The sequence below is a fragment of the Danio rerio genome, chromosome 16 (genome assembly GCF_049306965.1).
Source record: "Danio rerio strain Tuebingen ecotype United States chromosome 16, GRCz12tu, whole genome shotgun sequence".
NCBI classification, from domain to species: domain Eukaryota; kingdom Metazoa; phylum Chordata; class Actinopteri; order Cypriniformes; family Danionidae; genus Danio; species Danio rerio.
This window is the reverse complement of record NC_133191.1, coordinates 49132507-49152204: the sequence shown is the minus strand read 5'-3', so window position 1 is coordinate 49152204 and position 19698 is coordinate 49132507. Positions and strand designations below refer to the sequence as shown.

Below are 19698 nucleotides of genomic sequence, written 5' to 3'. Positions count from 1 at the left end.
TATAGTTTGTAGTGTTTTTCTAATTGTGAATTCAGTTTGTGTGTAGATAATTCCTTCACTTGTAAAGACTGTCGAGACAGATTCATTTGTTTATCATTTATTTTAATTAAACGATATTATGAAGATACTGCTTACCAGTGCAGCCTGCCTCAATCCTACTCTCAGTAATGCAAACGTGTGAATAAATGTGTAAAAATACACACGTTAACTGTCATTTTAACGTGATCAAGTGATTTTTCGTCGGGTTTTTTTCTTCATCTAAACACATTTAACTGTCATAATTGTAATATTTACTATCCTCTATAAAATGTATAGCATATGTGACTGTATGGGCTGCTTTTCGCTGTACTTTGTGACAAAAAAGGAAAATTAAATGTTGTTCTGTGTTCATTATGGAATTTGCAGACATTTAAAAGACTTGTTCCTCCTCACGACTCATTTCTGTCGTTTGTTAAGGTAAGCAGGCTGTGTGCACTTATTTTAATATGTCTTATGATAATGCTATGTAGGCACACTTAAACATACAGTTTTAAAACTTTTAGAACAACCATAAAGCAAAACAGATGTATTTCCCACGTAAAAACGATCCAAAATGTACGTAGGTCTATCTGCATTTGCATATATATATATATATATATATATATATATATATATATATATATATATATATATATATATGTGTGTGTGTGTGTGTGTATAATATATAGCGTGGATTATAATATAATAAACAGAGAGATTAACTCTTTGTCAGGGACATTATTTCTAAAAATAAGCTTGATAAGTTGTCTGTAGCAGGGTGGTGCTGACGTCACAGGCGCGCGCCCCGAAGGTACTGTAGTCCGTTTATAGCCTAATGTTAGCTTTTCAGTTCTTGCATTTGCATTTAAGATCCAAAAGTGCTCAAAGTTGTATTTTCGTGTGAGGATTATTCGGCTGGACAAAATGTGTAAATGTAATGAACAGTGTCTGAACACGGAGCTTAATATTCGTAATCTTCGAAAAGCCTATGGGAAAATCCTATAGGGGTTTTCACGAGGGAACCAGTTTTATGCTAGCAGCCGATTCGCCTACAAGGTGACGTCATAGTTCCTCCACTCAATCCGCTTGTTAAGTGTGATGTTACGCGAAGCGGCTTCCGGGTCCAAGGACTCTATTCAACTGAATGGGGTGACTCATGAACCCCAATTTTATCCTCCTTACACTGGCTGCCTGTTAAGTTTCGTATTGAATTTAAAATATTACTTCTCACCTATAAAGCTCTAAATAATCTAGCTCCTGTTTATCTAACCAACCTTCTGTCTCGCTACAAACCAACTCGCTCTTTAAGATCTCAAAATTCAGGGCTTCTGGTAGTACCTAGAATAGCAAAATCAAGTAAAGGTGGTCGAGCCTTCTCTTTCATGGCTCCTACACTCTGGAATAGCCTTCCTGATAACGTCCGAGGCTCAGACACACTCTCCCAGTTCAAAACTAGATTAAAGACCTATCTGTTTAGTAAAGCATACACTCAATGCATCACCTAGCGGGTTCCACACTGGCTTCTGCATCTTGCTTATATACACTATGAACAGCAGCTACGCTAATTATTCTCTTTATTCTCTATTTTCACCTGGGGATACTCATCCCGAGGTCCTCAGATTATGCGGAGTCACTGATTGGATCCAAGACCAGCGACGTGATGATCCCAAGGATTCCATATCCGGGACTAGGCCGTATCCTGAGCTGCTGCTGCGCTGATGGTCGTGGGGAGTGGAGAACATGAGTCTGATTCCAGCGACGCTCCAGGGACAGACGAGTCTTCGCTGAGGCCATCTTCCAGCCTAAACCACGGCGAATGAAGTTCTGCACAAGACTTTTGGCCAGCGGAGAAATTAAAATGGTCGTGCCCAACTGAGCCTGGTTCTCTCAAGGTTTTTTTTCTTCACTCCCATCAGGTGAAGTTTTTTTTCCCTCTCCGCTGTTGCCACTGCCTCGCATGGTTCAGGATTGGTAGAGCTACGCATCGATGAATTTGCTCTTCAGTGTTTGAACTCTCAGTAATGATTAAATCACACTGAACTGAGCTAAACTGAACTGAACTGAACTTAAACACTAAAACCTGAACCACACTGTTCCAGTTACTATGACCATTTATGTGAAGCTGCTTTGACACAATCTACATTGTAAAAGCGCTATACAAATAAAGCTGAATTGAATTGAATTGAATCATGAAATGGTAATAATAAACGTTTACAAAGCGATTTAATGCTTTCGAAAATCACAATCACAATATATATGTCCATGCCTAATATCCAATGGCCAGAAAGTGATTAATTTTTTTATAAATTGTAAAATTTTTGGTATTTGTTATGCAGCAAGCCCAAAGATTGTTGTGTACACTTTATGTAAAATTAACTTTAATGTGTGAAAGGAATAAAACTTGATCATAAACTAATGATTTCTCCACTCAAATGAATGGCAGTTTGGATCCGGAAACAGTATTACATACGTCACCAACACGTCACCACTTAACAAGCGGATAGGAGCACCACTAGAGCTCACGTGATCCTCTCTCAGCTCGCTCAGAGGCTGCTTGTATTCGTGCTGTATAGACCTCCACAGATCTGCGTTTGAAGCAGCTCGCCACCCAGAGCGACAGGCAGCTACAAAATCGCTGCTAGTCTGAATGAGGCAGAAGAGGCAGTGATAAATGTTGGACTATTGATAGTCATAGAGGAGAACACCTCGAATCTTCATCCAATGGAAATAATGAATGTGGCTGTGGTGTGAGAGGAAGAGGTTGTACGTTGGCCTCAGGGAAGTCAAATGTCTTTGCTATGCTAATAGGGATTCTTCTTGCCCTGAAAATCACTTATCTCATCCTCCAAAAAGAGATCATGAGTGGATGCTCAAATTTACTGATATTCATGTTGTTCCTTCAGCATTATGGACTAAATCTCAATCCAGTGTAATGAGTCGCTTATACTTCATGAAAAGGGAAACATTTTCTGGATAATAAGCTTTATTTTTTTTCTCGTTCTCGCATTACACTTCATATTGCACAGTAGCAGACATTCTTTTACACACATTCTATATCAACTCTGTGCTACAATTGCGGTTTAACAAAAATTCAACAAGTCAGAAATCTCAAGAAACAGTAAAATGCATTTCTCAAACAGCATTAAAATAAACTCTTTAAAATGTATAAACAAACTCAGGTTGTGTTAAACTGCAGTTCTAGCAGACTGTTTTTATATTAACTCAATGAGAGTGGTGGGAATTGTGTAATGCGAGAACAAGAAAAACAATCACTTACATTAAAGTTGCTTATCATCGAACACATTTTCTCCTTCTCATTAAGTGTGAGCAACTCGTCACACTGGATTGAGATTTAGTCATTAAAGTTAAATGAACAGCATGGATATCAGTAAGTGCATGCGTGAGCAAAAATCCACTAAACAGTTAAGAGTTTATTTCTTACTCCATGAACTTTTGCAGAGCGTTGAATATCAGTTTCAGCATGAGAGAACAAAATCAGTTGTAAACAGTTTTCATTATAAATGTTTCTGTATTGGTGTAAACCTTTACAATGTTAAATAGATGAAGAAACATTTCAGAGGCCTAATTTTTATGCTGTTTGAGAAATTCTTTATAACGATTGATTTATAACTTGGCATGATTTTTTTTCAGTGGTGTTTGAACTTACAGGTTGTATCCTGTTGCTTCAAGGAGATTTAATATGAATTTATTGAATTGATGACTGTACTTCTGATTGAATGAAAATATTTTCTTGAAGTTATAATAAATGTTATTACAGTTTATTTGTGCTGACATTCTTGGTCTCTTTTTTAAATGCATTTGTCGTATTAACTTGTGGTAAATTCATTTAACTTATAATTTTAGGTCAACCGTGTAAACGTCTTAGTTGTTACAACAAGCTATATTTAGTTGGTTTACCTCATAATTTTAAGGCAACCAGATAACTTTTTCAGTTTTTTGTTTCAACAAACTATTTTTAGTTGAGTTGAAAAATCTTTTATTCATATAACTTCGAATTATATTATATCAACTTCTTGAAGCAGTCAAATGGATTAAGTTGTCTTAAATTAGTTCACTCAACAATTTTACACCATTTAGTTGAGTGCACTTACATTTGTAAGTCAACTTAAACTGCTTGAAGAAGTGGATACAACACAAAATATTAGTAAAATTAGTTGAAACAACATAATCACTCAAGTTATTATAACTCATATTTATAATTACAATAAACTCAAAAATTTAAGGCAACCAGGTAACTTTTTAAAGTCAAAGTAACAAATAATTTTTTACAGTGCAGGTACAAAAATGTGCTTTGATGTACTTGAATGTTAAAAATGTGTATGCAGTTGCTATCGGATGAGCTGCACATTTCACTGAGTGGTTTTAACCTATATCATACATTTGAAAACACATGCTGTATTCGAAATCAACTCTCATTCACTATCCCCTACATTAGTCCACTTATATAGTCCACTTAAATGAGTGAATGAAGAGAGTGATACCGCGGTACTTTACCCGTATGTTTTGCTGGTTGATGAATCCCTCAGAAGGATTCGACTTTACACTTCCTGGTCAGACCCTGTTATAGTTATTTAACACTTAGCGAGCCGTCTGTTAGTAATAAAACAAAGACTTTTGATTTCTGTAATGTTTACGTTACTTCAAATAAATAATACTTTGTTGAAACTCCGATAGGATTGCGCTTCAGACGCCATCTTGTGGTCAGACGTGGAAATTCATCCAGCACGCGAACTCTCAAAAGTATTGTCGACTGGTTGCTGTGCGTTTTGGGATTGATTCAGTGCACTTCATAACGTCCACTATGCTTTCAGAGTACACCACTAAATATGGCTGCACCCTGAAACAGGGTTGTTAAAAGGGATACATCTGCGGCTGTAAGTTAACGAAAATTATTTACATGATTTATCACATGACCTTTTAATGGTCGATCAGTCTGGTTTTAGAGGGGTTGTTCGCGTGGGTTTCCTCCGGGTGCTGCGGTTTCCCCTACAAGGCCAAAGTCATGCGGTACAGGTGAATTGGGTAAGCTAAAAAATTGTCCAAAGTGTATCTGTGTGAATAAGTGTATGGGTGTTTCCCAGTGATGGGGTGCAGCTGGAATGACATCCACTGCGTAATAAAACATATGCTGGATAAGTTGGCGGTTCATTACGCTGTGGCGACCCCAGATTAATAAAAGGGACTAAGGCGACAAGAAAATGAATGAATGATGTATCCCCAGCTGAATCCCTTCTATCAAAGTGCACTATTTGAGGGCATTAGGGGGCAATTTTGGATACAGCCACAGAGTGCTAAAGTTTGATAAATGTTAACGAAAGAAAATCATTTCAAATTAAACATGGTCCATCTTCCTCGAAAATAAAAGCTCTATAATATATAAACAAAAATTATTATTAAATAATTTGCAGTTAAATAGTATCATGGTGATATTCTGTTTACTTTTTCTTTATTTTTCAAATATTTGAATTCAATAATAACAACAACAAACATTACCCTAAAACATTAGCTTGTTTTTCTAATGAAATATTTCAACTATAGTTTTACAGTTCACAATGCATGATGTTTGAGTCAGTAGCAGCTTTATTTATTTTGAAACATTCGACTTTATTCTGCTTTGTAACAGTATAATTCATGTTATTTAAGTATAAGATACACATCCATTTTTAAGGGCAAAATGTTTGTATTACTGATATATCTCCTGCAGGTTTGTGTGAAATGGTAAAGCTGTCGTGTCCTCCTGCAGTTTGCTGTGGAGTTTGTTCCACCATCTCTCATCAAAGTCTTTAACACAGAGACCTGATAAACTCTCTCCATCTTGGGTTTCCTCCCTCATCTTCTCTGGATTGAGGTCTTCTGCCATCACCTAGTTATAAGGTCAAAATAGATAGTCATTTGATGTTCACATAGATTTTCGCCATGCAGTTTGTGTAATTAATTTGTGTATGAACTGAGAATAACTAACATTGAATTCATATAACATACTGAAAATAAATACTCAAACCAAAAATAAAATGTCGTTTTTTTTACTTGCACTAATTTTGTTCCAAGTATTTTATCTTCACATCACAATTGTTTTACCATTTTAGCCACTAAAATACAGACTTTCAATTGTCATCTACCATTTTAGCCACTAAAATACAGACTTTCAATTGTCATCTACCAGTTTAGCCAATAGATGGCAGCACAAGACCACTAACCGTGTTATCATAATATTTGTAGACATTTGTTTTTTCATATTTACTGTTTAAAGTCACTGAAACTGCAGTTAAGATCGTTCGGTACAGCATCTTGGCTAATGCTTTTTAAAAATGTAGTCCCAGGTTACCACCCATTACATTTTTCCAGTTAATACATTCCATCATGGATTTTGTTTAGCATTAAATTTTGTGCCGTCATAAACCTAAACTGCCTAAGAGTCATAAAGGTTGCCAAATGCTCATTTTAAAATTACAACTATTCATTTAATTGCCAATGGAATAAACCATATTTCATCAAATGCATTGTTAAATGTTGCATAACCTTTAATGTTGTGACCATATTATATGGATATCCTTTTAATAGCAAAGATACGCAAGAGTGCTTGAAAGCATAACAGATTTTTATATATATATTAATAAAAGTTAAAGTAAAAAAACATTTCTTGATCAAAATGTGTGTGCATTTGTCATAAAGCAGCTGCTGAAACCCCATTGTAAGAATTATTTTCAAATCTTTTGATATTGGAAATTGTTTATTAAACTGTAATTAAAAATGATAATAAATTTTAATAACATTATTTAAAATTATATGTTACTAATTAAAATCACCTGTTTTGTTTTAAATTCTTTCATTTAATTTTCTTTGGCTTAGTCCATTTATTATTCAGGGGTCGCCACAGCGGCATGAACCCAGTGCTAACCACTGAGCCACCGTGTCGCATTTGTTGTTGTTTTTTTAAATTGAAAACAGGGATGTAAATATGATTGTGATGTGTTATACTGTCACATTATTGTTTTGTTACATCTCAATGTAACGATTGTTCAAAAATAATAATTTAAAAAAATAAAAATAAATATAATATTATATATTACTCACAATATTATATTATATTTTAACGGATTTATTAATATTAATTTTATTTTAAACTATTTATTTAAACATCTAAATATTTATACTTAAACTATTTTTAAACTTGTAAAAACTTTTATCAATACAATACTATGGTTGTATTGTACATAGTTCTAATCTATAAGTTTTCCATATTGTATAGCTATTTTTTTAAATAATTTATATTTGTTCTTGTTTTCTATAGCTATGTCTTCTACATCTAAGGTTTTTCTATTTTATTTTATCTCTTATTTTATTTCATAATTCATTTCTAATTGATAATCTTTTTTTAAGGTCACAGCCTTTCGTATAAGCTTTTCACAGTAAATCATACTGTTTAGGACTACGTATGAGAGTAGTATAAATTTGTAATGCAAGTAATACAAATTTGAATACTGGACATGCAGTTATTGTATTTACTACATTAAAGAAATGTAGAGATGCAAAAACCTCTCAGTGCCATCTGAAAATCTCTTCTAAAATGAGCGTTTTTCTCAGGCTCCTGTGTGAAAGCTCAGAACTTCCACTTTTATGGCAAAGAATACGTTATTTGTATTGTCTTTGATAAGAATAACTGAACATAAACATAGAAGGGTGGGGAAAAAAAGCTCATTTTAGAAGAGTTTTGCATCTGAACTCTATAAACAATAAACAAAGTATTTATTACAGTATTTATTCATCTTCGTTAACGTTAATAAAAACACAGCTGTTCATTGTCAGTTCATGTTAAAGATGTTGTCAGACCTCAGAGACCATCTGAAGTATCTTCTCTGTTGGCTGCAAGACGTGTAGAGCTTCCTCAATGTCTTGTAAAGCTCTCAGGCTGTTTTCCAGCACAAATGAGAACTGCTGAACCCGGAGGATTTCAATCAGCATCCTGAAGACGAAGAAAAAAAAATCACAAAATGAATCTTTTAAAAAAAAAGATGCAGTTACAGGTCGTGCTGATTGTCCTGTCTCTACAAATTTGGTAAGTGTGTGATCAGTGGTCTTTGTTTATGTTTATTCAGATGGCAAAGTTAGGCCCCGTTTACACTAAATGCATTTTCGTTTAAAAAAATTTTTTTGCTACGGTTCTGCCATCCGTCCACACTACGCCGGAGTTTTCGAGTGCCGAAAACGGAGTGTTTCGAAAACGCTGGAGAGGCCGTATTCATTCTAAAACGCTGCTGCTCCGTCTTAGGGCTGATTTATACTTCTGCGTCAAACGCCGGCGTATGCTACGGCGCTGATGCATAGCCCTTCGCCATGGCCTTCAGCGTCGCTGACGTGCACCTCTCAAAAATTTTAACTACACGTCGCAACGACGCGTAGCGCAAGCTCTGTGATTGGTCGGCTTGGTAGCGCTGACGAGTCTGGGCGGGACCGAGAGCCGCGCGAATGGCGCGAGCCCAATGGAGCGATTGTTTACAAGTGTAGAGTCCTGTGAAGGAGCTCCTGATGGAAAGTTTTGTTTTGTGTTTACCTCATAGTTAAAATTGTTGCATGTCCGCCGGTTCCTACTTCAAAATGAGCGAGTTTGAGTCACTTGTACATCCAGGAAGTGTTCAGGAAAAGCAAAACAGCAGAGAAGAAACTCGACACAGAGGAACATTAACACCTCACTGACAACTAGCGTTTCGGAAGTGTTAATTCAGACCAACAGAAGTATAAATTCACAGCTACGCGCGTTGCATGCGCCGTGGGTCACGCCGGTCACTTGACGCAGAAGTATAAACCAGGCTTTAGTGTGGATGGGGGAAAACGGAGACATCTGAAAACAGGTGGGGCTGCTGAGATTCACCTCTCTGATTGGGGCTTTTCCTCAATATTAAGTAGCCTACACACACGGTTCAGTCTCGCATCCTCTCCCTGTAAGTTCGGACTTCGCAAGTTTGATATGGAAAACAGACCCTCGGGGACATGTCCGGTAAATCTTCAAAGGGAACAGTGTACTTTATAACCTTATTCACATCATCCTGGCTACGTTGTTTCACTTTCTCAACAATAAAATGAAAACATGATTTAAGGAACTGCCTATTTTCATTTTGATATTAACAACTTAACAGACAGCAGAAATGCTGAGGCGTCGTGCTGCATCTTAACTGTATGCATGTTTATAATAAAACAGAGCCTATATAACATCACTGCCTCCTTTCATTTTCATTGAAAACACGAAACGTATCCTCTGCTTTGCTAAATGTCAGTTTTAATAATCAATAATAGCTATTATGAAAGTATAACACACAATAAGTTTATACATTATGGGAAATAAAGGCAAGCGATCAGTCAATATACAGAATGTACGTGGTTACATTAATTAACTAATCTTTGCGCTCAGCCAAAACACATTACCTGAGAACAAGTAATCGATTCAAAAGACCAAAGTCGGGGAATATGTCGTTAGATAAAGACAACAAGATTAATTAAATATCACATTTAGCAAATATAGTTAGATTAGATCCAGCGGTAGATGCTTGATGAGCACTCCGACCAGCACAGCTCTCATTTGGGTAGAAATGCTGCAGCGCTTGCCCGAGAGTGTGTGTGTGGTCACGTGATGTGCGCTTTTAGCGTTTTGGTGTGGACGAAGAGCAGTTTAGAAACGCTGGGTAAAACGCTAGTATGGACGTGGATCGTTTTCATTCTAAAACGCCGTTTTAAAACTAAAACGCACTAGTGTAAACGGGGCCTTAGTTTGTATCGTCAGCAGTACTCTTTCAGTTTTTGTAAACATACCTTAGTCAAAATGATTTAGTTACTGAGTTTACAGTAATATCACTACTGTCATCATGGAAAAGATAAAAGAGATCAGTCATTAGAAATTGATTAAAACTATTATGTTTAGAACTGTTGAAAAAACACAGAAATTGGGGGAAAATATACAGGGCCTAATAATTCAGGAGGTCTAATAATTCTGACTTCAACTATACACATTCAAATAAGAAGAGTACATTTTGATTTTCATGGCGACTCTAAGGCTTACTTACCTCGTTCTAATTAAGCCCATGATGGTCTTCAGTCTTAAAATGTTCTTGGTCTCTTGCTGTTTTTCAGGTTTCTCCTCAGCACTGGATGTCTCTGGATGGTTGTCAGACTCCAGTAGTCTCTGAAAGCTGGTGGCCAGATTCAGCCAGTGCCACGGATGATACGGATGAAGACAACAGAGCTGCTGGAGGCTGGAGATGCTGCTGGTCAGATCTCTGTAATGCTCATGAACACTGAGCTCCAGCTGCAGGACGCAGGTGAGGTGGCAGGTGTTCGATACGTCTGTCCTCTGGCCAAAAAACATAGTTTATTTTCATTGATTGATTTAAACATGCTGTATGTACAGTTGAAGTCAGAATTATTAGCCCGCCTGTATATCCTCAAATTCTGTTTAACGGAGATTTTTTCAACACATTTCTAAAGATAATAGTTTAAATAATTTATTTCTAATAACTGATTTATTTTATTGTTAGTACATAATATTTCACTAGATATTTTTCAAGACTAGTATTCAGCTTAATGTGACATTTAAAGGCTTAACTAGATTAATTAGGCAAGTTATTGACTAAATATTGCTTAAGTGGGCTAATAATATTGGGCTTAAACTGGTTTTAAAAAATTCAAAAATGCTTTTATTCTATCCAAAATAAAACAAATTAGACTTTCTACAGACGAAAAAAATGTTATAAGACATACTGTAAAAATTTCCATTTGGAAAATCAAAAACAAAAACAAAAACATCACATGAGGGCGAATCATTTTGACTTCAACTGTATGTTTCTGACACTTCTAAAGCATGCCATAATTAGTGATGGGAAGTTCAGATCCTTTTACTGACTCGGATTTTTGAGTCTCGTTCATCGAGATGAATGAATCTTTTTTGAGTCATTTCGTTCATTTGGTTCAATTTGCCAAAATATTATTAAAATGTCACAAATTGCTTCTAAACACATCTACAACTTGCCCAAAAGGTTGATTACACGACAGATAAGTGACAAATAGAATACTATAAGAAGGAGAAATAATAATTCAATGTTTACCTGCTCTTTTGTCTATGAAGGTGTTTTTGTTTCTTTGATCACCTCTTCGTGTCTTTAAATGTCAGTGGTTCATTCACCTTACACTGACAGTCACATACAATCTTAGCCAATGTACACTGTCTGAGCCGATAGGAGCCATGATAATTAGTTCACCTTTTGAGTCTGCTGGTTCTGGAGTCGTTTATTCATAACGTCATGACAGAATGACTCAAACCTGAGGACTCGAGAGATGAATGGTTCAATTCTTTTTCCTTCTCTAAACGTATATGATTGGCCTGTGATGAACGAATGACTCAAACCTGATAGAAGACTCGAGAGATGAACGGATCAATTCTTTTTCCGGCTCTAAACGCACATGATTGGCTTCTGCCTTTCCGCGATGAACGACTCAAAAGACTTGAAACGAACGATACCACCTGCACAAATGTGCGCACGCGCGGATAAACAAATCACTCCCTGAGAGGACTCGTAGTTTCTGGGTCATATTGAAGATTCGTTCAAAATGAACGAATCATTCAAGAACGACTCATCACTAGCCATAATATGTTTGTAGATGTTTAAGAAACATGCTAAGTATCTTTAAGTATAAGTTTTATCTGGAAAACAATGCTAAAGTCAGTTAGACTCCTTTGAAAATGTGGATTCCGTGTCAGAATGTCTGTCTTTATTTTGGTCTCTATAACCCAATACAATAATCATTGTTCAATACTAATATACATACACTACCGGTCAAAAGTTTGGTGTCCGTTTTTTATTAATTTTTTATTTTTATTAATTTAAATTATTCTGTTCATCAAGGCGGCATTTATTAAATGTAATTTTTAAAAAAATATTTATTTATTAAATATGTATTTATTACTTACTGTTGTAACGACTGGGGGGAGTGACACTCACAACAGAAGGTAAGATCCAATATGCAGGTTTATTCAATGTCAGGCAAGCAGTGGTCATCAGGTGCAAACGGGTATATTAAGGCAGTCCAGAATCATAAACGTTAAACAGGCAAAAGGTCGAAAGGCAGGCGGCTACACAGGATAACAAGGATGCAAGGCAGTAGTCCTGGGAAATGCGGAAATGTAGTTTTAAGTTTGTGTGAGAACCATGTCTGGAAAGCGATCGCTGGTTGTGTGACAACTGTATGTAGTTTAAAATAAAAATATGAATCTAGGCATTATTGCTTTTTATTACTATTACCATTAATAATAATACTATTAATAATAGTAATAACTCATTTTAGAGTGATTTTTAAATGATTGTGTGATTGAAGACTGGAGTAATGAAGCTGAAATTTCATCTTTAAAATCACTGAAAAATCACTGGATTAAATTGAAGTATAAACTACTTTTGAACCGTTTTATAGTGCAATAACACTTCACTATTTTACAATTTTTACTGTATTTATTATGAAATAAATGCAGCTTTCGTGAGCAGAAGAAGTGTATTTTAAAAGATTTAAAAATCCTGGTGTGCAACTTACTAAGCAAAATTAATACTAAAATTAATTAATATAGTCCGGGCATAAATATTTGAAGCCGTTTTTAATCGTTTAAGGTAATTTGATTGAATATATATATATATATATATATATATATATATATATATATATATATATATATATATAAATCAGTGGATGATATAAATGCATTTATTGGGTAAAATTGCTACTTTTTAATGTCGTTCAATTTGTTTTTGTCATTCGCAGTGCAGCAAAAATAGTCCCAGCACCGAAACTATTATGGCACTGCTACTTCAGCGATGCTCATGCCTAGCGCTAATGCGCAGCTTCTGCGTGCAGCATGAAAGCTCTAATCTGTTAACACAGACACCAAAAAACATGCGCTGCTCACACTTGCGGTGTGAAACAGGCTTTATTGTAAACAGTCTGTAGCTCCGCTCTCTTTAAAAAAAAAAAAAAGGATTGGGAGCATAATCTCATTTAAATTTAAGTTGATGGTCACCAAAACGGCACAATTTGGATTAAAGTCTTAAAAGGGCAGTTTCAAAGAGATATAAAACATTATTTGTGGGCTTTTTTGAGCATTGAAACTTCACATACACACTCTAGGGCTGGGGTGTCCAGACTCGGTCCTGGAGGGCTGGTGTCCTGCAAAGTTTAGTTCCAACCCCAATCAGACACACCTGAGCTAGCTAATCAAGCTCTTACAAGGCTTTCCAGAAACATCTTTGCAGGTGTCTTGAGGCAAGTTGGAGCTAAAATCTGCAGGATACCGGCTCTTCAGGACCGAGTTTGGGCACCCCTGCTCTAGGGACATCAGACTTATGTTACACCTTGGAAAATGCATCCCTTTAATCAATAGTAAGGCAAAACAACCCAAGAGATGTATTTTAGAATTGAGTAAATAAACTAAATCAGGAAAAGGTTGAACAGTATTGATCTATTTACCAGTTTCTCACAGGCATTAAGAGCCTCGTCTTTTTTGCCCAGATGACAGCAGCATCGTGCGATTCCCTCCAGCACGTCTCTCTTCACTGATGTGTTTCCAGCAGGTACGAGAGAGAGACAGGATGCATAATCATCCAGAGCGATCTGTCAATGGCACGGCACACTGATGAGCTTACAAAACATCACTTAATAATGAGAGCTTTTAATTAATTCAGCTTTTTATACCTGGTACTGTTTCCTCCTGTAGGCCAAATCTCCTCGAAACTTCAAGGTTTTTTGCTCTTCTAGTGATTCCTCTTCATTTCCATCTTCACAAAACCACTTGATAAAATGAAAAAGTAAATGTATTACCTAAATGACCTTCAGGTAATTACTGAAATAAAATAAAACTGAAGTAAAATGTTATTTCTTTAGGAATATTTAGTGATTTTGAAATGATTTTGTATACTTACAGTTAAGTCCGAAATTATTTATACCCTTGGGAAATTCTGACTTAAAATGACTTTTATTCAAATTGCAAGTTTTTTATTTTAATTTAATTTTGGTTTGAAAATGACCCAGGCTTCTTCCAAAAGATAGGATGATCATCATTGTGCAAAAATATATATATATATTTATCAGGTTTTATTTACGATTAAACTAAAAGTAGCAGGTCCAAAATTATTCATACCCTACTCAATAATCAATGGAAAAGCCTTTATTGGCTATTACAGCAATCAAACTCTTTCTATAATTGCTGACCAACCTATTTTTGCATGTCTCCACTGGTATTTTTGACCATTCATCTTTAGCGATGAGCTCCACTTTTTTCAGATTGGAGGGTCTCCTTGCCATCAACCCCGATCTTTACCTCCATCCACAAATTCTCAATTGGGTTTAAGTCAGGACTCTGGCTAGGCCACTGCAAAACTTTAATGTTTTTGTCTGGAAACTATTTCTTCACCAATTTTGCTGTGCGTTTTGGTCCGTTGTGGTGCTGAAATGTCCACTGGTGCCCAAGGCCAAGAATCTCTGCAAACTGCCTGATGTTTTTGTTGTGTTTAGCCTATGTGTGTGTGTGTTTGTGCGCAAATGTATTGTGTATATTATGACCGTGGGAACAGAAACACTTGTATAATTATACATGTTCTAATTATATATAATTATCATAAATTATCCAAAATGACCCAAGTTAAATAGCTATACAATACATTAAATTAAGACAGGAACATCTTTCGTTTAGGATTATGATGCAGTACAATACAATTCCCACGAAAATGTCTATATGTAATGGCACGTTATAAATGGCATGCTACTGTATCTCACTTTAATTATTACCATAGTATTACCATAGTTTTCTCGGAAGCAACTCGAAGTTTAAGCTGCATTGTGCATACCATGAGATAATATCGTGGAATACATGTGTCGTTTGTGTATTAGTTGTGTATTAAATGTAGTACTGACCAAAGGCTCGCAGATTTTGGGCTGGTATGTGGGCAGAGCAGTGGAGACTCTTCTGTCCCGCGACTCTTCAAACACCGAATCATCAAACGTGCTGCCCAGAATCTCCATCATGAAAACACGCGTCACTGTGGACTCCCACACACTCGTGCCATGAACATACACAGTGTAAGTGGTACACCGTTACAAAGCAGAGGTTACAGAAACATCAAGGCAACCGATGGAAACACATTAACGCAGTCCTTTAGTTTAAATGTCGTAATTCAAAATGTAAGATGCTTCCACCAGAAGGCAGCGCCGCGCTGCTGAATCCATTAAGATACTACATTAAGGCCACTAGGGGGCGCGTGGAAGCTCAAAAAGCCCATTCCTCCTTCGAGCAGCATCATGTCTTTGCTAAAGTGTGTGTATTACAAATCTGGAAAAATCAGAACATATTTACATTATAATTGATAGAACTGGTGCAGAATTTAGGCCTATATCATTTATAAATAAAAATACTTATTTTTCTCGAAGTTGTTTTGTCCTGTAGCTATATTTAGGGACCGAGCACCGAAACGGTGCGTAGGCCCTATTGGAATTGCTCTGTTTATTATTATTCTTCTTCTTCTTCTTCTTCTTCTTCTTCTTCCGCGGAATGAATCGCGATTTAGAGGGGCTAAACATGCCCGAAAACTCACGAAACTTTGCACACGCCTCAGAAGTGGCGAAAATTTACGTTTGTTATGGGCTTCGGAAGTGGGCGTCTCAAAATGACTCGACAGCGCCACCTAGAAAAATTAAACGGACGAGCCCCCGATCCATGAATCACGCACACGCACGAAAATTGGCACACACCTCAAACACACCAAAACATACGAAAAAGTCTCTTGGAGCCATATCTCAAACCCAACAGGAAGTCGGATATTTTTAACTTCCTGCGGCGAAAAAGTGGCGTTTTTGCCATTTCCAGGCGTCGTATTTTAACGAACTCCTCCTAGGGATTTTATCCGATCGACACCAAATTTGGGTTTTGTCATCTAAAGGCCTTGGCGATGTTAAATTGCGAAGCTTTAGAGTTTTCGTCGATGGGCGTGTCCGTGGCGGCCTCGCAAACTTTGACGATTCGCCACGAAACAGGAAGCCGTTATAACTCAGGCATGCATTATCCGATCTGCCTCAAAATTCACACGCTTGATAAGCGTCCTGACCTGAACACATTTGCATGCCAATATCCAGAGACAGTTACGGCGCCACCTGCTGGCCACAGGAAATGACATGATTTACGGAGTAACAAACTCCATCCACAAATTTTATCGTATCAGCACCAAAATTGGGTGGTGTTATCTGAAAGCTCTGGTGATGATATATTGTGAAGATCTAGAGTTTTCGCAGAGGGGCGTGTCCGTGGCGGCATGACAAACCTCAACGCTTCGCCATGGAACAGGAAGTCCTTGTAACTCAACCACAAAATGTCCAATCAGCCTGAAGCTTCACATGGTTGATAAACGTCATCTCTTGAACACATCCACATAACAATATTGAAGTGGGCGTGGCAAAACGACTCAACAGCGCCACCTATAAAAATTAAACGGACGAGCCCCCGATCTACAAATCACGCACATGCACGAAAATTGGCACACACCTCAAACATGGCAAAACATACGAAAAAGTCTCTTGGAGCCATATCTCAAACTCAACAGGAAGTCGTATATTTTTAACTTCCTGTGGCGAAAAAGTGGCTCTTTTGCCATTTCTAGGCGTTATATTTTAACGAACTCCTCCTAGGGATTTTATCTGATTGACAATAAAAATTGTGTTTTGTCATCTAAAGGCCTTGGTGATGTTAAATTGCGAAGCTTTAGAGTTTTTGTCGATGGGCGTGTCCGTGGCGGCCTCGCAAACGTTGATGATCCGCCACAAGACAGGAAGTCGTTATAACTCAGGCATGCATTATCAGATCTGCCTCAAAATTCACACGTTTGATAAAAGTCCTGACCTGAACAGGTTTACGTGCCGATATCCAGTTACAGTTATAGCCCCACCTGCTGGCTACAGGAAATGAAATGTTTGACACTGTAACAAACTCCTTCCACAAACTTTCCCGTATCAGCACCAAAATAGAGTGGTGTTATCTGAAAGCTCTAGCGATGATATATTGTGAAGATCTAGAGTTTTTGCAGAGGGGCGTGTCCGTGGTGGCATGACAAACCTCAACGCTTCGCCATGGAACAGGAAGTTATTATAACTCAACCACACAATGTCTGATCTGCCTGAAACTTCACATGATTGATAAAAGTCCTCTTCTGAACACATCCACATAACAATATTGAATCAGTCATAGCGCCACCTGCTGGCAGAAGGTAGATTGGCTTATAACTCAACCACACAAACTCCGATCTGCCTGAAACTTCACATGGTTGATTAAATTCCATTACTGAAGGCATCTACATGCCAATCTTAAGTCACAGTTATAGCGCCACCTGCTGGCAGATGGTAGTTTGCAGTATAACTCAACCACACAAAGTCCGATCTGCCTGAAACTTCACAAGGTTGATGAAAGTCCCCTCCTAAACACATCTACATAACAACATTGAGTCTGTCATAGCGCCACCTGCTGAAAAAAGGCAGTTTGGCTTATAACTCAGCCAAACAATGTCCGATCTGCCTAAAACTTCACATGGTTGATAAGTTTCCTCTCCTGAAGACATCTACATGCCAGTCATGAGTCAGTGTTATAGCGCCACCTGCTGACAGGAGGAAGTTTGGCATAAATCTGTGATTTTCTCAGATATTTTTAATATATCGGCTTAAATTATTACTGTTCGCTGTTCTCTGTCATCCTGATGCCACCGGGCGGCGGTGAGCCCGGGTGCGAGGTCCCTATCATCGCTGCTTGCAGCTTTAATTTTAAGATTGCACCTTTTAGTTCTCATTATCTTAAGGGCTTTTACATAAGAATCCATCTCATTTAAAGGCACAAACTCTGTTTTCTTGAAGTATTCAGATTTGTGTTTACAAAATGTCTCTTATTTAATTTAATATATTTTTTTAATTGCTTCAACTTATCTCCAAGTTCATTCATTCATTTTTTTTCCGGCTTAGTCCCTTTATTAACCAGGGGTCGCCACAGCAGAAATGAACCGCCAACTTATCCAGCATATGTTTTACTCAGCGGCTGCCATTTCAGCTGCAACCCAGTACTGGGAAACATCCATACACACTCACACACACACACACACACACACACACACACACACACACACACACACACACCACAGCCAGTTTATTTAATTCACCTTTAGCCCATGTCTTTGAACCAGCGACTTTCTTGCTGTGAGGCGACAAAGCTAACCACTGAGCCACCGTGTCGCCCCATCTCAAAGTTAATTAATACAATTTTTTAAAAATGTAATTTTAATATAATTGTATAGAACCCAATAAAAACATTGAGGAAAAAACATAAATTAAGGATTTGAGAAACATCAACAATTTAATGATTTTTTGAAAGTTTTTAATGTTTGATTTTTCATATTTTTAGAGAGCGTGGTGAATATTTCGTGAACTTGAAAACTAGAAAATAACAGTGTACAACTAATAATAAATAGTCATTCTTATTTAAGTTATAAAGTTACATAAAATTTATTTTAGGGCATGTATTTCATCCCTTTTACAAGATTTAGGATTAGTCTTTTGTGTCTTCAGAATGTGTCTGTAAAGTTTTAGCTTAAAACACCCATCAGATTATTCCTTATACCTTTCAGAATGCTGTAATTTAAACTCAATCTCTGGCTCGGCCTCATCAGATAAACAGCACAGTGACTGACATGAAGAAAGTAGATCTCACATAATGTTTGTGAGAAATACTACAGTAAGAACTTTTCCAATGATTATTTGATGTATTTGTTGTGGAGCTAATTCAAACCTTTCTGGAACGATGAGTGTCACACAATGTTGTTACACACACACACACACACACACACACACACACAGCGCGTGCGTGTTAAACTTTCCACTGTTTTTCAAGGCAAATGTGGACGTGTGCATGTTAATATCCACTGCTGTATGGATGTCAGTGCTGTATTTATATAAAATAAACCTGATTTAACGTCCACAAACCGGGATTAAAGCGTCTTCTTTTATAATTGTACTGACATGTGGCTGTGGTGATGAAGATGGTAAAATCGCTGTAATTCGTTACAAACATGCACTGTTTTAAAAACATTTTAAACTTGTGAAACTCAGTCTTGATCACATTTAGGGACGATTGATGAAACAGATCTTTTAATCCCAGATGCTTTGCGTACGGATACATGTCAACACACAGCTGTCAATCAATTTGTGGGCGGGGAAACCGCACTCCTACATCACGTTGCGGTGGGCCTCAAAATGGGAGGGGTTTGGGTCCTATTTTAATGTAAGGAAATTCTAAAAAAGAGATGTATTGTCTTTATATTACTCCAATGTGGACACACTATACATACACAGTTCAGATCATTTTCATCATAGGTGCCCTTTAATGTATAAAAAAAATGTAATCCAGAAGCATTTTTGAGTGAAAAGTATTAGATACAACATTTCTTTTTTTTCTGCTCCTTTATATATATATATATATATATATATATATATATATATATATATATTTTACAATTGGCAGATAATGTAACAAAATTTAGTATAAACCTATAGTTTTTTTATACATATGTATAGTAGGGGGAAATGTTAACAAAAGCTGCTTGCCAT

General features: G+C 36.8%; 1 protein-coding gene across 1 annotated transcript; it reads right to left on the bottom strand.

Moving 5' to 3' along the window:
* Positions 1-5596: 5596 nt before the first annotated feature.
* Positions 5597-15248, bottom strand: zgc:101716. The gene is made up of 6 exons (NM_001007425.2): positions 14980-15248; positions 13762-13857; positions 13537-13680; positions 10095-10381; positions 7870-8002; positions 5597-5902 (listed from the first exon to the last, which is right to left on the bottom strand). Exons 1-6 carry the CDS (start codon positions 15088-15090, stop codon positions 5723-5725), a joined length of 951 nt encoding a protein of 316 aa, NP_001007426.2. The 5' UTR covers positions 15091-15248; the 3' UTR covers positions 5597-5722.
* Positions 15249-19698: the final 4450 nt, after the last annotated feature.

Coding starts and splice junctions, on each gene's coding strand:
- zgc:101716 (NM_001007425.2), bottom strand. CDS start 15,090: ATGATGGAGATTCTGGGCAGCACGTTTGATGATTCGGTGTTTGAAGAG. Junction 13,858..14,979: donor CCAAAATCTGCGAGCCTTTG/GTCAGTACTACA, acceptor CATTTTATCAAG/TGGTTTTGTGAAGATGGAAA. Junction 13,681..13,761: donor ACAGGAGGAAACAGTACCAG/GTATAAAAAGCT, acceptor TGCCATTGACAG/ATCGCTCTGGATGATTATGC.